The following is a 19,446-nucleotide window of genomic DNA, read 5'->3' on the forward strand; positions in this document are numbered from 1 at the left end:
TAAGACAACTGAATCAACTAAGCCTGGCTGCTGAGAATAAATCACCATAGTAACTTGACCAGGATAAATTTAACTTGTTTTCGAACAACCGACTAAATTCAGCCAGGATAACCAACATATCCCGGCTTAATCCTATAGGTTTCGAACAACAGGCTACTGGTTTTGATAAATAAGTCAGTGTATATTTTAGACGCGCTCACCTGTGAGTGATTCACTGCAGGTGATCAAGGATTGAAGTTCAAGTCACTCTCTGTCTCAGCTTGTTTCGGTGAATACGATCCAAGTCCTCACCTCAAAAATGATCAACTTTGCACTCATCAAATGCTGATGAGAATGAAGTTTGCAGCAGTAGAATAGTTTTCCTGACACTAGTGATGATAATATCTGTAGCTACAGTTGCGCAGATGAACTCGTTCAATAATCAAAACATTTTGTTTTTGTGTAGCCTACTTGACTAGATTGGCCTGTAGGTCGTGTTGCTTCTAATTACTGCTGGGCCCTGGACAGGCCAGTGGGTTCAAACTGTAACTGTTTCCTCAAAAAGAACTGACTGACTTGTTTCTGTTTTTAATCCACATCAACAGGGTCAATGTCAACAATGTTGAGTATGAGGCTCAAGTTTGATTTCACTTTTCTTCTTTGTGATCGTTGTCAACTCACTCCTTCACTCAGTTCATTAAAACACAAGTCACAACGTCTGTGGTTCTCTTCCTCCATAACTACAGATTTAATGCAACAAAATGGAAAGATAAGAACAGATAACATCTTATTAAAAAAACACACAAAAAAATACAATTTTTTTTCTATTATAAAAGTCTTCACAGCCACACTGAATAAATTACACCTGAAGATCAAAACATGGTGAGAAAGTGGTGCTGCCATCTAGTGGTGATGTACTGAAGCACACCCTTAAATCTAATTGGTCTAAAATGCCTTTTGTTTTTATTAAACACACAAATTACATCAATTGACAAGAAAAAGAAACACACTATGTACAGGACAAGAGGAGTTAGAAAGTTTTTCTTTCCTGGCTAAGTACAGTGCTCATATGCTAATATTTATATTTAGCAATATTAGCATATTTATCCATATTAATTCAATGTGTTGCATGATAATTAGCAATTGTGGCTGCAGCATTTGTTTTGTGTTTGTTTATGAACTAAAGTTTCTCTCATTAAAGTTTGGACCTGGCGATGGTCCAAGATGAAAAAATGTAATACAGAAATTAGTCCTTATGTGTATCAAATTTTCAAAAAGCCAACATCTGTGGGTCACTGAAAAGAGTTGGTTCTCACTTCCGTTTTCTCGCACAGAGGATCATTCCAGTAACACACCCTGCCAGCAGGAGAACTATCCCAACGGCTCTCAGGATACCGATGTAGAGAACTGAAAGATCAACTGAAACAACAGAATATTTATTCACACTGGTTGAAGATGAAGTGCTGAAAATATTCTACATGAAGTGAACATTCAATTGGACAATGGACTGTGTCAGCTGCAGCCAGCGTCTTTTAAAAGGGCCTGAAATGCATTTTCTGCCCACTGGTCTGTCCAGGCCCCAGCAGCTCAGTCCATGCTAATGGATTAAATTTAGATTGAGACTGTTAAAGCTTTGTTGTTTTCCTGTCTGTAAGTGGTGAAACTGTCTGTGCTCCATTTGTTACCCACTGTACAGACGAACACATATCAAACAACCAGTGTGTTCACCACAGTTTACAGAACACCACACCACCAGTAAACACATCACTCAGAGTCATGTTGGTAGGTTGATCGGGGAAACTCGATCATGTTGTTACATGTCACTTCATTGAGTTGATTTAACATTACAGCCCATTATCGATGCTTGCAGTGAACACCCACTGCTGTAGTGTTGCTGGTGGTGATGGTTTACCTCAGTGATAGAAGAGGCAATGAATCAATGTCAAAAATATAAAACACCCACAAATCAGCACAACAAAAAATCACATGCAGAAAATCTGATGAAATTAATCAATAAAACAACCAATGTGTCTGATTCCAGCGTTACCTGAGTTGGTCCTGATCTGAGCTTTGTCCAGTTTGGTGACGATGTCGTCCTTCATTCCAGAGAACTGAAACACACACTCACAGTTCCCCCAGTCTTCAGGTTTGACTGATGAGAGGTAAATGCTCTTCTGGAAGGATCCATCATGGTTGGGGAGGATCTCTCCTTGGTCCACGTCCTCATGAAGCTCCTCTCCATCTTTTCTCCAGAACATCACAGCTTTGTTTGGGTAGAAACCTGTACCGTGGCAGCTGACTGGAGAGGAGGGAGTCTTCTGGAGGAGAGACACTGAGGGAGGAATGTGTTTTACTCCATATTCACTGTGATGTTAAATGACATGTTTAAATCTACATCAGGTCATGTGACTCTACCTGTTCTCATCCAGGGGTGGATTGGCCATAGGGAGTACCGGGAGTTTTCCCGGTGGGCCGGTCACTAATGGGCCGATAGGCGGCCGTTTTTTATTTATTTATTTATCTTTTTTTATCGCCATGCCTCGCGCCTTGCCTGTTGTAACTCTCCCGGCCCAGGGAGAGAGACATGCATCAGCTCGGCCCACAGTGCTCATATCAGCTGCAGACACAGCAGAGAGGTGACGATTGGCCCAGTGGCTTGTCTACCTGGCCCAATGGCCCTATGAGAGGCTACAGAGGCCCAGGAGTCCCACCCACGCATGTTCTAGACCCCCCCCCCCGTCCAATCACATTTAATGATGAGGAGTCATGATGAGAGAGAGAGAGAGCGAGAGAGAGAAAAAAACAAAAACAAAAGTAAAAAAAGTAAAAAAAAAACGCAAAGGCAGCGCGGAAAAATGGAGGAAAGTAACAGAAAAAGAAAAGCTCTAGCAGCACAGACTGCTGAAAGTACAACAATTACGCAGATGTTTCCTGCAGGGGCCGCGTGGCCTGGCTGGAGCTAGAAGCACCGATGCTGCAGCTTCAGCAGCAGGTCCTTCACGTGAGTCTGAAGGGAGTGAGGCTCCCATTACCAGTGCCCTTATGGTGCAGGAGGAGGCTGAAAAAATAAGTGTTGAGGAAAACTCTCCACCATGTGAAGGAGGTAGTGATTGTTAAGCAGGTATTTGCTTTCCAGAATGGTGTGGATAAACATTCATTAAAATACTGTAAATGGTCCAGAACGGTTGCTATGAACTTTACTTGACATAAATAGCTATAGCTAATAACTCTGATGGTGTGGTGTGTTACAGCTAAATCTAGTTATCTAAAGTATTGGAAAACAATAACTATATTCATATACTATCCTCATTAATTGATTAGTTGCTTTTATTAAAGTGCCCTCTCAAATTTGGTCATGAAGGACATTGAGCTAACAACTTAACAAATATGTATGCTTTCCATATTTTTTTCAGTCAGTGTTTATGGTTTATTGTCCTTTCAACAGTTTAACATTATACAGTTAAAATTAATAAAACACAGATTAACTACTGTTACAGTAAAACATCATTCTGCATACATATTACTCATGATGCAGTACACAAATTACAAGTATTTCTTGTCATGCTTCATTGTCTATACATTATGTTGAGCTGTACTGTCTTTCTAAGATAAAATTAGTGTTTGTCCTTTTTTCAGATCATTGTACTATTGTTTTCCATACTTTAGCCAACTAGCCAAAGTTCTGATTGCATGCAGACTCATTATGTGCATGTAATTTTGTCCAAACTTAACTTATTCCACACTATTCCTCTACTTTGTTGTATATTGTATATCGTTTAGTAGTGGTGTTATTAAGAGCTTGTGTGTTTGTATGTACATCAACAGTGCTAGTTGGCAAAATATCCGCGTGCAGATAGTGGGCCGGTCTGGACCAAAAAGTCCAGGGCCAAATTTTTGTCCCAGTCCACCCCTGTTCTCATCAGAGAGCTCCTTCCATAGTTCACATAGTTCTTCAGCCTCTCAGGACACTGCTGGGTGAGGAAGTTCTTCAATTGAATTGATGAAGCTCTGTCCTCATCCCACCTCTGTTTAATGAAGAAGGCCTGCCATTTGGGAGTGATCCATGTCTCTGTCTTTCAATTAAATGCTAAGAAGTCTTCTCCATCGTAACCATAGTAGTTGTAGACAGAAACCTCTTGAGTCTCATTATCCCATTCACATCCAAACATCCTCTGGTAAATGTGGACGCCTGAGAAAGAGACAGAGACAGAAACCACTGTCAACTACGAACTGAAACTGTTTTCTGTGAAATAACATTTAGTCAGTTTAGTTTAACAATAATTAGAAATTAGAGGGTGCGGCAGCTATAAGCTTTGCTTCAGCCGCAACCCTTTTCGACCAGCTGTATAGTATTTGTTACTACCTTGAATTTGTTTTGTTGAAATTTTGATGCTGTGATCGAAATAAACACTCATTCATTCATTCATTCATTCATTCATTCATTCATTCATTCATTCATTCATTCATTCATTCATTCAATAACATTTAGTCAAACAGTATTTCAATTCAATTACTTGCTCTGCGGTATAGGTTAGAAACATTCACTTTTATACAACATAAAACAGAAACAAAAACTATTTATTTGAACAAATACTAGAATGATATGACAAATCACAAATTGACAAACACAATGTTCATATGTGTGATCTCTAAATGTGTTTGCACAACACACTAGAATTACAATATTTTAGTAGTGAGACATGAATTTACCAGTTTGGCCTAAGAGCTGCATCCACTCCCTGATGCTGGAGTTGAAGGAGCTTTGACCAACACGACACTCCTCAGTGAGTGTGTCCATGTGTGTTGGATCCTCTTCCAGTAGTTTTGTCATCCAGTCCTGTTTGGGTTCAGCTCTTCTGCTGTTACTGTCACAGTAAATCACCTCAACATCATCAACTGTCGTCACGGCAACAAACTCTGGCCAGGTTTGGATTCCAGAAACTCCAGTGAAGAAAAACTTCAGGGAGTGGATCACTGCAACACATTTTCACAAATAAATAATAAATACATAAACATAAATAATAAAATAAGATTAATTTTTGAACAAATTATTATCATTCATCCATTTTCTTGTGCACCCCACCTCAGATTAAATAAACGATGGCCTATGTTACAGAAATTAAAGCACAAGCTGCTCTAAAGCAGAGTCACATGATTAAACAGATACAATAAAATGATAAATATACTTGCAACTGCATGTGATAAAGGTTCATTTGTAGAAGTAGTTACTATAACATCAATAATCTGGTTATATTTTGAGAATGCACCTTTTTCCCAGTAATTCCTAAATGTTACACTCATCACTTTTCTTCTTATTACTTCAATTTTCCCCCTCACTTGCTCACATTGCTGCTGCTGCTCGGCTTTTATTTGTCTTTAGTCTTTAAGTCTTTAAGTCTTTAAAGCTATAGTGCGTAACTTCTATCGCCCCCGAGAGGATTTCTGGGTTACTACAATGATACGGCCGGCACCTCATGGCGTATGGCCCGGTGTAACCCGCCCCTCCCTTCCCCACCGCTACCGTTTGTCTCTTTCTTCGCAAACAGACCTTCTGCCGAACAGGAACAGGAAGAGATTTGACAGAAGACAGTGTTGTTCACCACAGTTCACAGGAAATCACACCAGCAGTAAACACATCAGTCAGAGTCATGTTGGTTGGTTGATCAGGGAAACTACAGCATTCACATGTCACTTCACTGAGTGGATTTAACATTACAGCCCATTATAAAGCATCATATCAACACACACTGCTGCAGTGTTGCTAATGGTTTACCTCATTGATATTAGAGTCAATGAATGAATGTCGAAAATATAAAACACTCACAAATTAGCTAAATAAAAATGTATGTGCATGAAATCTGACAAAATAAACCAATAAAACAACCAATGTGTCTGATTCCAGCTTTACCTGAGTTGGGTGAATTGGTCCTGATGTGAGCTTTGTCCAGTTTGGTGACAATGTCGTCCTTCAGTCCAGAGAGCTGAAACACACAGTCGTACCTCCTCCAGTCTTCAGCTTTGACTGATGAGACGTCCAGGTCAACACTCATCTGGAAGGATCCATCATGGTTGGGGAGGATCTCTCCTTGGTCCACGTCCTCATGAAGCTCCTCTCCATCTTTGGTCCAGAACATCAGGGCTCTGTGAGGGTAGAAACCTGTAGCGTGGCAGCTGACTGGAGATAAGGGAGTCTTCTGGAGGAGAGACACTGAGGGAGGAACTTAAGACGGAGAAATGTGTTATACGTCATATTCACTGTGATGTTAAATGATTAGTTTTTTGTTTTTAAAAAAACAACCAGAAAGGAGTATAGGGACCAGAGCCACCACAAGAGGGGACTGTGAGGTACAATTTAGACGCACAACATTTTCTCAAAATGTGTTATCAGTCCAAGGATGTTTAGAATGGAACAAGTTACCCATCAATATTAGAGAGGTTCCGACTTTTAAGACCTTTAAAGCACAACTTTCAGACTGGATATTAGACAAACAAACTTGTGAGCACCTGTAATCATGTTTAACCCGGGTTAAACATGATTACAGTTGTATGGCTATGGCCAGTGCGTGTGCAATAGTCTAGCATATGTCATTATGTGCGAATGTTTATGACCGGTATGTGTGCAATAATGGAGGTATAGTTACTATGTGTGAATGTTTATGGCCGGTTCATGTGCAATAATCAGTCAGGGTGCAATCATGTAAGCATGCTCGGTCTGGTGAAAGTAAATCTAGCCCGAGCATGTGTAATTATGTTTTTTCAATTAATCATGTCAGTCATAGCTACATAGATCCGGATGGAACTTAGCATTGCTGCTATAATCCGGCACATTTACATGTTTTTATATGTACATTGATGTGCACTGTCCCACCCAAATAAACAAATAAAGTAAAGTAAGTAAGTAATATATATTTTTTATAATTCAACAAACCATGTATACACATCTGTATAGATATATATATTTTTAATTTTATTAAAAATGAATCATGTCAAGCACAACTGTATAGATTCATATTTTTATATTTAAAATGAATCATGTCAATTGCAACTTATTGTATATACAGTATATACATATATATATATTTTATAATTCAACGAATAATGTCAAGCACAACTGTATAGATTTATATTTTTATATTTAAAATGAACCATGTCAATCGCAACTGTATAGACATATATTTTTATATTTCAATGAATCATGTTCATTCATGTCTAACCCTGTAACCATGTAAATGTACTTTTCCTGTTATCTAATGGTCCTCTGTCCTTTTGGACTTTTTATGTTAATTTGTTGTATTGTTTTGGGGACTACGGATGTAAATTAGCACATGTGCTAAATCCGGTGTATTTACTGTGGGTACTCTAGCACTCACTGTCCATTAATATGCATTGTCCCAACCAAATAAACAAATAAAGTAAAGTAAAGTAAAGTTTAAATCTACATCAGGTCATGTGACTCTACCTGTTCTCATCAGAGAGCTCCTTCCATAGTTCACATAGTTCTTCAGCCTCTCAGGACACTGCTGGGTGAGGAAGTTCTGCAATTGAGATAATGAATCTCTGTCATTGTCCCACCTGTGTTTAATGATGAAGTCTTCTCCATCGCAACCATAATGATTAACTTCCCCAGTGTCATTGTTCCATTCACATCCAAACATCCTCTGGTAAATGTGGACACCTGAGACAGAGACAGAGACAACACTGTCAACTACGAACTGAAACTGTTTTAGGAAAAATAGCATATTGTTACTCAAATTTTGTTAACCAGTTCATGATTTCAATCACTCGTTCTACAGCGTAGAGGTTGGAAACATTCACTTTCATACAACATGAAACAGACAAACACTCACAAAAACTATTTATTTTAACACATACTAGAATGAAATGACAAATCACCAATTGATGAACACAGTGTTCATGTACGTGATCAGCAGTGAGACATGAATTTACCTTCAGTGTGGTTGAAGAGCTGCATCCACTCCCTCATGCTGGAGTTGAAGGAGCTTCGACCAACACGACACTCCTCAGTGAGTGTGTCCATGTGTGTTGGATCCTCTTCCAGTAGTTTTGTCATCCAGTCCTGTTTGGGTTCAGCTCTTCTGCTGTTACTGTCACAGTAAATCACCTCAACATCATCAACCATCGTCACAGCAACAAACTCCGGCCAGGTTTGGATTCCAGAAACTCCAGTGAAGAAAAACTCCAGGGAGTGAATCTCTGCAGCACATTTTCACCAAATAAATAAATAGATAAATAAATAAATATGCAGATTTTTTAAGTAATGATTTCCATTCATCATAATGCATGACAGGAACACCATGAGTGTTTGCACAATTCACACCTGTGCAGCTTGGGTCTTAAAATTATGTTTAATTTCCAAACTGTGAGGAATAAAGAAGTCAGTGGTGTAGGTAAAATATTTTTGTTGAGATTAATTGTACTAAGGTGCTAAAAATATATACAAGATTGAGAAAAGAAACAAAGCCGACAACAACATGATTCCTCCTCTGCAAATACCAATTGACTCACTGGTTGTTTTTTAAAGCAGCATTAATTGGTAAATTGTAAATTAAATGTTTGGTTGTGCATTTACTCTAATATCTTTTTTTCTCTTTTTTCTGAATTTCCTTCAAATAACATGGCACATAGACAAGTGGGTGTTAAGGGGTGTAATTGTGGTAACTGTGTCCTTAGAGACTAAGTTTTGGTGTTTTTCTGTCTGTACGTGGTGAAACTGCGGTCAACTTGTTACCACGTTGTTGCTACAGATGAACAGATGTTCCCACGTATCAAACAACCAGTGTGTTAACCTCAGTTCACAGGAAATCGCACCAGCAGTAAACACATCACTCAGAGTCATGTTGGTTGGTTGATCAGGGAAACTATAGAGTATTCACATGTCACTTCACTGAGTTGATTTAACATTAAAGCCCATTATAAAGAATGATATGAACACATGCTGCTGTGTTGCTGATGGTTTATGATCCATATTGAAGACAATCAAAATCAGCACAACAAAAAATCACCTGCAGAATATCTCATGAAATAAACCAATAAAACAACCAATGTGTCTGATTCCAGCTTTACCTGAGTTGGTCCTGATCTGAGCTTTGTCCAGTTTGGTGACGATGTCGTCCTTCACTCCAGAGAGCTGAAACACACAGTCACAGTTCCCCCAGTCTTCAGCTTTGACTGATGAGACGTCCAGGTCAACACTCATCTGGAAGGATCCATCATGGTTGGGGAGGATCTCTCCTTGGTCCACGTCCTCATGAAGCTCCTCTCCATTTTTCCTCCAGAACATCAGGGCTCTGTGAGGGTAGAAACCTGTAGCGTGGCAGCTGACTGGAGAGGAGTGAGTCTTCTGGAGGAGAGACACTGAGGGACGGACTGGAGAGAGAAAAATGTGTTTTCTCCATATTCACTGTGATGTTAAATGATTTGTTTAAATCAACCTCAGGTCATGTGACTCTACCTGCTATCATCAGAGAGCTCCTTCCATAGTTCAAATAGTTCTTCAGCCTCTCAGGACACTCCTGAGTGAGGAAGTTCTGCAATTGAGATAATGAAACTCTGTCCTCGTCCCATCCCCGTTTAATGACGACGGCCTGTGGTTTTGGTGCGATCCATGTTTGTGTCTTCAAATCAAATACTATGAAGTCTTCTCCATCGTAACCATACTGGTTGTTGACAGAAACCTCTTGAGTCTCATCGTCCCATTCACATCCAAACATCCTCTGGTAAATGTGGACGCCTGAGACAGAGACAGAGACAAAAACTACTGTCAACTACAAACTGAAACTGTTTAATGTGAAATAACATGTTGTTAGGCTACTCAAGTTTAATCATTAATTTCAATTTTCAATCACTAATTCTATAGCAAAGAGGTTGGAAATATTCACTTTTATACAACATGAAACAGACTCAGAATTTTAACAAATAGAATGAAATGACAAAACAAAAATTGACAAACACATTAATGTTCCCATGTTTGATCTCTATATTCTTTTGCATAACAAACTTGAACAGAAAATATTTCAGCAGTGAGACATGAATTTACCTTCAGTGTGGTTGAAGAGCTGCATCCACTCCTTCATGTTGGAGTTAAAGGAGCTTTGACCAACACGACACTCCTCAGTGAGTGTGTCCATGTGTGTTGGATCTTGTTCCATCCAGTCCTGTTTGGGTTCAGCTCTTCTGCTGTTACTGTCACAGTAAATCACCTCAACATCATCAACCGTCGTCACAGCAACAAACTCCGGCCAGGTTTGGATTCCAGAAACTCCAGTGAATAAAAACTTCAGGGAGTGAGTCACTGAAACACATTTTCACAAATTAATAATACATACATAAACAGAAATAACAAAATAAGATGAATTTTTGAACAAATTATTATCATTCATCCATTTTCTTGTGCACCCCACCTCAGATTAAATGAATGATGCCCCATTGTTATAGAAATTAATGCACAAGTTGCTCTAAAGCAGTCACATGATTAAACAGATACCTGCAACTGCAGGTGATAAAAGTTCATTTGTAGAAGTGGTTACTATAAGATCAATAATCTGGTTTTATTTGAAGCATGCACCTTTTCTGGTCTGTACATCAGGGATGTCACAGATTCAGCAGCACAGCCTTGAGTTGTAGTTTTGATAAAAGGTCTAAAGAGGCATCGACTTCAGTGTAAAAGTTCCTGAGATGTTAAAACAAAAAAAGTTACAATAAAATGTGATCTTACCTGGAGATGCTGCGTGACAGCAGAGGAGCAACACAAATATTGTTTCCATCATGTTGTATGGGAGCTACTTGTTCAAACCTCACACTCACACAGCTGCTCACATGTCGACAGAGAAAGGAAACAGTGACAGCCGAGGGGAGGAGAGAGGTCTGAATGTGGCTGCACAAAAGGAACAACACCAGTGCCCACAAAATTCACACCTGTGCAGCTCACAGGGTCTTTAAAATATGTTTCAACTCCACAGTGTGAGAATTAAAGAAGTCAGTGGTGTAGGCGGGAAAATAGTAACATCTTTTTGTTGTGATTTATTGTCTCACAAGGTGCTAAAGCCACCAACAGACAACAACAACAACAACAACAACAACATGGTTCCTCCTCTGCAGCCAAACTCCAACTGACTGAGCTGGACCAAGGCCGCCACTCACCTTAGTGCAGATAAAACACAGTTCCTAACAGGTAAGTTTCCATTCAATGTCTTTAAAAGCTGCCACATGGTCAGAAACTGTTTGCTTCCCATCTGCACCTGCAGCTCGTTTCCTGTCCTACTGCCCCATCTAGTGGTCAAACATAAAAACTACATTATATCTACATTAGAACATTATAACTACAATTTTTTTCCTCAGTGTTATGAAACATATTGAATATTGCTGAAAATATCACAATTTTAGACACTGTGACTCTTTCATCCTTCATCATCCAATCACAGTGCAACAACATCTTACTAAAACTTACATTAATGTGGTGGTACGAGGGTTGGACAAAAAAAAAAAGAATTAAATAAATAAAGGGAATTTACTCAAATCTATAATTTCTGTAACTTAAACCGACAACGCCACCTGGGGGGTTTCACCCCAGGACCTTTAAAGTGAAATTTAAGTGAGTGTGACAATAATCAGCAAAACAAAAAGGACACACAGGTACGCAACTCAAAATGGCAGGAAACGTGGTTCAGGAGTCTTCAGCTTTGACTGATGAGACGTCCAGGTCAATCCATCATGGAGGGAGTCTTCTGGAGGAGAGGGATCTAGAGAGAGAGAGAGAGAGAGAGAGAGAGAGAGAGAGAGAGAGAGAGAGAGAGAGAGAGAGAGAGAGAGAGAGAGAGAGAGAGAGAGAGAGAGAGAAATTTTTATTTTCATTCCATATATACTTTGTAGTTCTTTGTAACTCTGAAGTTTATTGTTTTGTTTCATTGAGTTTTTATGCTTTGGCAACATAGTCTTCATGACATTCATGCCAATAAAGCAAATTTGAATTTGAATTTGAGAGAGAGAGAGATAGAGAGAGATTTTATTTCTTATGTGTGAATTTCATGAAAGTGGAGAGCGGAGATGTTTAGATCCACATGTCACCAGAAACATCAAGATCTGTGCAAAAATGTCTATAAAAATTTCTCCTGTGATGCATTGGTGCAATAAGGGAATATTTAAACCCTACCTGCTGATGAACTGTGACATAGAAGCAGAAACAAAATAAATGTTTTCATTTTGTTTTTCCAGACGAACAAAGGACTGATGATACAGACGCTTTAACTTCTCCCTGCTGTTTCCTCGGGAGGAAGGTTCAAGTGTTTGCGCTCAGGTGTGGTGTTTTGGCCCAGGAAGCTATAATGGTGAGATACTTATCAGACTAAGGCGTTTCCATTCTTCTGAAAGTTTCAATAAGAACATTAAACCGGCATCTGAGGATCCTCACATCACATCACATCACAGATCAGAAAATCAGCCTGCAACTAATTAATGATTCTGCAGAGGAACAGGATGAAAGACCCAGAGGGCACCAGTTCAATGATTATAATAACAATAGGAACTGATTGTTACACCAATACTGCTGCTACTGGTTCAATTACAACTACTGCTGCTTCAATGATTTGGTAAATGCTTCATAAATAAAGTTCATCATTATCCTCGTCATGTCCTACATGTGTTTTGGACTTAAGCAGCAGACAAGCTGAGACAATAATAGAGACAATAACGTCTGTAGTGCAGCAGCTGCAGTGTTTTACCTGACGTGACTTATCTCATCTCGACCATCTTATCTTGTTGTAAATCCTGTTTAACACGTTTTTATTTTTAACTCACATTCATGACAATGAAAGCTCAACAACACTAAAAAATGTTTCGCTTTTCAATAATGTCTCCAATGTCCAAAGGTTTGTGGTGTCATGTGTTGTCAAAGTAATAAAAATGTGCAATTACTTTGACAAAATATTATGAATACAGCACAGAGAACCACAGCCAATAACTTCACATATCATAGTTTACATGTATTTATTCATTCATAGACATGAGCATTTATTACTGTTATTCTTTTTCCCCCTCTTCTCTGTACTAGGCTATTGAAGTATTTACCTCTGTGGTCATGTTAATTAGGTGGGTGGTCCTATCTCAGTCTAAAGACTGGCTGGTTGCATGTGAAAATACAGAAAGAACATTTTTCATAACCAAAATATACTCATTTCATATTTAAGTACAGATCTAAATATACAGATGACACTGTCAGAGCTTCAGAGTAGAAAAGCAGCTGTCACTCAGACTCTGTTACAGAAAATAATCCCAGAGCTTCAGGTTGGATTCAGGTTCTCAGTGAGTTCAGAGTCACCAGGAGCTGTAAAAGTCACAAACATGTTGTTAGTCCACTCATCATCACACACTGAACTTCCTGTCTGGACAGTTTAGTTAAAGCTCTTTAACCCACTGTAACGTTCATGTGTTCAGAGGCAGTGGAGGAAAAACTAGTTGTACTTACGAGGTGCAGGGAGTTCAGCTGAAAACAGAAGAAGAAGTTGACTTGTCAAACATTTTCATATTGAAGTGTAGAGTTTCATCAGACTCTGAGTCTTGTCACTTGTTGCTTTATCACATTTTGACTCAGTGTTGCAGCCTGGACACAAACATCCACTCAGCTGCTGGACTCTCTCACCTGTCTTCTTTTTGTAGACCAGAAATCCAACGACAGAACAAATGAGGACGACGACAAGAACAACCACTGCAACAACGACGGTGATGGTCGAGTCACTGGACTTCTCTGTTCAACAAAACACAAAGAAACAAAACCATCATCACACAATGTGCAGGTGAAGCAGGTTAGAGCAGAGACTCATGTGTTCATCATGTGTCACATTCATCCACTTATCACCTCATCAGTTTTCTGAGGAGGTGTCTGACAGAAACATGAATTAAACATAAAGCTTGATGAAGATTGTCAGTGAGTCTTTTCACTCTTTGCACTTTGAATGTGAAAAAAGCAAAAATAAAATGTTCTTTATCACCTTGATCATTTCTGACTCCAACATTTTCCATGTTGGTCCTGATGTGAGCTTTGTCCAGTTTGGTGACGATGTCGTCCTTCACTCCAGAGAGCTGAAACACACAGTCGTACCTCCTCCAGTCTTCAGCTTTGACTGATGAGACGTCCAGGTCAACACTCATCTGGAAGGATCCATCATGGTTGGGGAGGATCTCTCCTTGGTCCACGTCCTCATGAAGCTCCTCTCCATCTTTGGTCCAGAACATCAGGGCTCTGTGAGGGTAGAAACCTGTAGCGTGGCAGCTGACTGGAGAGGAGGGAGTCTTCTGGAGGAGAGACACTGAGGGACGGACTGGTGGAGGAGGAAGAAGAGGAGGGGGAGTGTTTAAACACCTGTGTAAAAGTGTCAAAACTTTGTCTGCAAACCAGGAGCATCTGTTAATTCATTAAAAAGACATTGAGTTATTTCAAGCAGTTATTGATTTTTTTCACTTTAAACCAAATTGCATGACATGATGAAACTACATCATGTGACTCTACCTGTTCTCAGCAGAAAGTTTTCCCCCAAGTTCACGTACTTCTTCAGCCAGTCGGGACAAAACTGAGTTACGAAGCTCTCAACGTATTGTATCCTGTCTTTCTCAGCATCCCATCTCAGTTTGATGACATCAGCCTGTGGCTTCAGAGCGACCCACGTCAGTGTCCTCAGATCAAATGATAGCAAGTCTTCTCCATCATAACCGTACTGATGAAAACCTGTGATGTCTCCAGTCTCATCGTCCCACGCACAGCCAATGAAGTTCTGTAAAACATGGACACCTGAGACAGGGACAGTGATGATGAAATCAGTCTGACAGTCCAACTCAAGCTGTAAAAACACTTTGTGATGAACTACCACGGTTAAATCAGAACTGAGAGCAGCTGCAATGTTATATGGTGATAATAGGACTTGTTTGCATGGCAGTGAGAGATTTCTGCAGCTACATGTTGGCTAACACAACAGCGCTTGGATTAATGGATTGCCTGCAAACAATCACAGTCACATTAAAGCAGAAGTAAGTGATATATTTGTGTTAATATAAGACTTAAATAGTTATATCTTCCGACAGCAATCACTTACATAGAGTGTTTGGTCTGAAACACGGGTCTGTCAGTCACTCTGCTCTGCTCTGAGCCGAAGAGAAAACATTTATCGTATCCTACAGTTTTTATCCAATGAGGAGAGAGAACGGCATGCAGGGCTGTGTGTGCAGCCAAGGAACGCCGTGAATGTGGCAACGTAGGGACGAGGACTGTTATGGTGCGTTCAAGGAAACTCGTATTTTTCCGACCGTGAAGTCGTACCAGTTCGATCTGGTACGAGTTCACCGGTCGGAAGTTACGAGTGGCCGTTATAGTGATTTTCACCGGTAAAACAGGTCGGAAAAACACGAGTGGGTTGCCTGAAACGCTACAAAGTCGTAAGTTGTGACTTGAAGCTGTAATTTACGATTTCAAAAGCCTGCCTGGAACGCAGCATTAGCGAAAACGACCGGACCACTTACTTCTGCTTTAAGTTAAACTCACTTAAATTGTTTTGTGAGTTGGAGAAACACTGCTTTTACTTTGAAAATCAGTTCCCCATCTGTATTTGTACTTAGTTTAATGTCCAAAGAGTGCAAAAACAAGAAATGAGCAAATCATCAATAATAATAAAAAGGTCTATAAGGAAAAGTAAGATCACGAATGTCACAATATACAGGGATTTCAGATTAATTATACAGTATCTTGAACTCAGAAATATAAAATAGAGGACTGTACCCGTTTGGTTAAAGGTCTGCATCAAAAGATAAAGTACGGATTTTGTGAACCCGGGCTGATCATCTATGCACTGTCTGGTGAACCACTGTAGTACTTCAGGATTGTGATCCAAATATGCTGTTACCCAGACGTGTTTGGACTCGACCATCTTTCTGTCGCTGTCGCAGCATCCCACTGGCACATCGTTGAGCAGGGCAATACCCATAAACTCTGGGATGTTTGGGACTCCAGAAGATGTAGTGGTAAAAAGCGTCAGGGAGTATTTCACTGTGGGACAAATCAAGGTTTCAAATTCAGCTTTTTATACTACTACTACTTTACTTTAAAAGAATACAATAATTGGGAGCTATCTGTTAAACTCATCCATGAATGTTATCTGATTAGTTTCACACACTTCTTACAATACAAAGCTGCTGCTGCAGTAGAGGTTGGAGATTTAAAATGTTTCTTACCTGGAGATGAAAAGCGACAGAAGACGAGCAACAAAAATATTTTCATCTTGAAGAGGTCGGAGAAGTGAGGAGCTGTAAATCACCTGCTGTGAATCTTGTCTTTATTTTACTGATGTTTTCTGGTCCACTTGGTTTCTGTGGGTGTGTTTACGTCTGTGAACAGGAACTTTCTCCTGACCAAGCGTGTGGATTGTGGATTGGGAGCATTTTTGATTGGTTGTGTTGCATGTAAATGTGTGTTATCTGTTCTTGCTGATCTCAATTTTCAATTTCAATTCAGTTTTATTTGATAGAGAGGGACAACGTACATTGATACACATTTTAAAATAAAATGTAAATGTACCCAATTCTAGCTACCAAGCTAATTTCCATTGCCAGGCCCCCTAGCTGACATAGAAACAAACAGGTTAAGAAAAGTACAAGTACAATATTTAAAAAGTTCTGTTCTTCTTGTTTTTTTAAAGAAAAGAAAGAACAGAGAAAATAGTACAATCACATTCACATTATATTTGACAATTAAAGTGCTAGGTTTCTCGGACAAAGGAGGAGTACATATTAATGCCCAAAAAAAGAAGAAGAGAAAAAAAAGGGGAAAAAAGAAAAAGGGGAAAGGAGGGGGGTGGGGTGTAGATGGAATGGGAGGTTGCAGCAATGCAAGTCCAGGTCATGTTTCTTGATTTAATTGTGGTATTTAAAGGTTAGTGCCAGTTATAGGGTAATCAGACAGTAGGGGTGGGGCCAAAAGGGGGAGGAGAGGGAAAAGGAAAAAAAGGATTGATAAACAGATAAGTAGGTGATGAAAATGAGAAAACACAATCAGTTAGTTATTTAAATAAATATCTGCCTGCACTTGTTCAGTTGCTTAAAAGAATAGTTCACCCAAAATTCAAATTTCAAACTCATCATCTACTCACCCTCATGTCGACTAAGGGCTGGGAGAAGTTTCAGAGTCCTCCGTGGCTTCTCTGAGTTACAGGTGGTCTCGGCGTAGCAGTGCATGTCCATATGACGGTTGCAAATGGATACCACTTTTCTTCGTAACAAAAAGACACACCAAAAAACATCCATGTTACGAAGAAAAGTGGTATCTCTTTGCAACCGTCATATGGACATGCAGTGCTGCACAGAGCCCCGCTGTAACTCAGAGAAGCCAATAAAAAATAAATAAATCAATAAAAAGGGGGTGATAAAATAAATGCATTCAAATAATATAAATCTATTTTTAAATTAAATAAATAAACTGTAAATAGCAGTGAAATAAAGTGCAAATGAAATTATAGCCTTATAATCTGCAAAGCCATTTGAAAATTGCTTCAGCAGTCTCCATTTTTGCATGCCAGAAGAATCTTTATATCTGTGACAAATGAACAATGACACAAATAATAACAAAAATGAACAACAACTCCCTTTTTATCTTCACCTCTTAATGAGACACTTGGGCCTGCCTCTGAGACATAATCATGGAATGGGAGAAAGGCTCACTCAGAGTAGCCTCCAGTGTTGCTCTGAGTCTGTTTCGGCAAAGTCCTTCTAGGCAAGTCATCTTGGTGACGCCTCGAAAAGCCCAAAGAGACCAGACCCCTATCTAAATGAATGGGGGCATGGTCAAATCCACGCTTTAACATGAAAGCTATGCTAGCTCAATGCTAACTTCGGCTAGCGGTAGCAGTTAGCATCCGCCACTAACAGCCGCTTCTCAGCTCACAACAAGGGCTCTAGTACTCGGTACAATAAAACAATAGAGGCTCTCGTTAATGATGACGGTGTCTATCGGTCCACGGCTCCAGTGCTTCACCCGGACTGTGTTTTCTTTTTTTTTTTTGGAGTATTGACAGCTGCTGCTGCTGCTACTGCTATCATGGACAGGAGGCTAATGCTTAGCCCGAGAGGAGGGGCCCCGATTTGAATGTTTAGGTTACAAACTGAAATGAACAAAACTCTACATTCAAAAATTAAATTAAAGAAAATGTGGACTGATCGGTTCATTGCAAAACATTTATTGATGTGAATGTGGTGAATTCTGTATACGTAGCCCCGAGGAACTGAGGTAGCTCTTTCGTTCAGCAGCACACACCTCAAGCTTCACTTTTCATTAAGACAAACCAATGTGCCAAATTAACCAGCCGGCAGTAAACCTCTAAAACTCAGTGGGTAAGTTAAACAGCTTTCCCCCGGGATGAGGAGCCGCTCCCGGTCGCTCTCTGCACTTCTCCGAAAACCGTAGAGTAAATTTTCAACCTGACACACGGTGCTAAAGCAGTAGCCTATGTAGTAATATAATAGTCTTTGTGCTGTTTCGAATCCAGCCGTGTTGTTGTTGCCACCAGGTAGGTTGGTCTGTCGTAAAACTACTTGTGCGCATGCACTGGTGCAACAACATGATTGGCCTAGTTCAGCTCTGGCAACGCAGGTGATTGGCTGTTGGTGAAAGGGGGCGGGACAAGCGCCATCTTTGGCATCGCAGCTTTCCCCATTCAAAACGGGTGGTCTGTCTCCTCAATATTAGAAGGTCTCTGGTTTCGGGCTTTGGTCTTAGTTGTGACCACAATGGAGAACCCTGATTCACACAGGTACGTAGTTGTGAATGGGAGAAGGAGTTTCACAGCCCTCATGGGTACTCCTTCGAGACAGCAATCCAGAAGGAGCACAGGTCCAGTTTGCCCCACTGCAGCTTTAAAATGCTGTCAGTGGAAACTTCCAGAAGTTGGGATTCCAGGTGTGAGGGCAAAGCAACGTCATTTGCAGTGGGATCCACTGAAAATGGGTCCAAAATCCACATGTTTCCCTCTCTGGGATCCTCAGGAAAGTAGTCACCAAATTTCTCTGCCAGTTGTGAGAGGTGCTGGCCACTGATATTCACATGAGGGGAGTTTTCCAAAATGTCAGACAAAAGTGGAAACATGTCCATCCTCTTTTCCTGGGCCCTCTTGGTCCACAAAGCAAGTTTCCGCTTGAAAGCTTCAACTTTGTCTGCAACAAAAAATATGTTGCTGTTTCTTCCTTGAAGTGAGGTGTTCAGTTGGTTCAGTAGTGAAAAAATGTCAGAGAGGTAGGCAAGTTTTGCTGTGAACATAGTGTCAGCATAGTAATGTGCAAGATGAGATTTTTTCTCAGTGAGAAAAGAGAAGACCTGATTCCTCAGTTCAAACAAACGATTGAGGACCAGTCCTCTTGAGAGCCATCTCACTTGCTTGTCAGTGACACGACAGACCTTTTCTGCATCTGCAGTCCACT

General features: G+C 40.1%; 1 protein-coding gene and 1 pseudogene across 1 annotated transcript; both read right to left on the reverse strand.

Moving 5' to 3' along the window:
* Positions 1-1,004: 1,004 nt before the first annotated feature.
* LOC146978054 (major histocompatibility complex class I-related protein 1-like) lies at positions 1,005-8,134 on the reverse strand (annotated as a pseudogene).
* A 4,919-nt stretch (positions 8,135-13,053) lies between these two features.
* On the reverse strand, positions 13,054-16,250 carry LOC146978055 (major histocompatibility complex class I-related protein 1-like). The gene is made up of 7 exons (XM_085790798.1): positions 16,213-16,250; positions 15,761-16,027; positions 14,501-14,779; positions 13,983-14,312; positions 13,634-13,738; positions 13,460-13,477; positions 13,054-13,318 (listed from the first exon to the last, which is right to left on the reverse strand). The coding sequence occupies exons 2-7, from the start codon at positions 15,963-15,965 to the stop codon at positions 13,275-13,277; spliced, it is 981 nt and encodes a 326-aa protein (XP_085646924.1). The 5' UTR covers positions 15,966-16,027; positions 16,213-16,250; the 3' UTR covers positions 13,054-13,274.
* Between the last annotated feature and the right edge of the window lie 3,196 nt (positions 16,251-19,446).

The sequence above is a fragment of the Trachurus japonicus genome, chromosome 11 (genome assembly GCF_045865225.1).
Source record: "Trachurus japonicus isolate A0001 chromosome 11, Traja_1.0".
Taxonomy (NCBI): Eukaryota; Metazoa; Chordata; class Actinopteri; order Carangiformes; family Carangidae; genus Trachurus; species Trachurus japonicus.

Coding starts and splice junctions, on each gene's coding strand:
- LOC146978055 (XM_085790798.1), bottom strand. CDS start 15,965: ATGGGTATTGCCCTGCTCAACGATGTGCCAGTGGGATGCTGCGACAGC. Junction 14,780..15,760: donor GCAGACCTTTAACCAAACGG/GTACAGTCCTCT, acceptor TCCCTGTCTCAG/GTGTCCATGTTTTACAGAAC. Junction 14,313..14,500: donor AAACTTTCTGCTGAGAACAG/GTAGAGTCACAT, acceptor CTCCTCCACCAG/TCCGTCCCTCAGTGTCTCTC.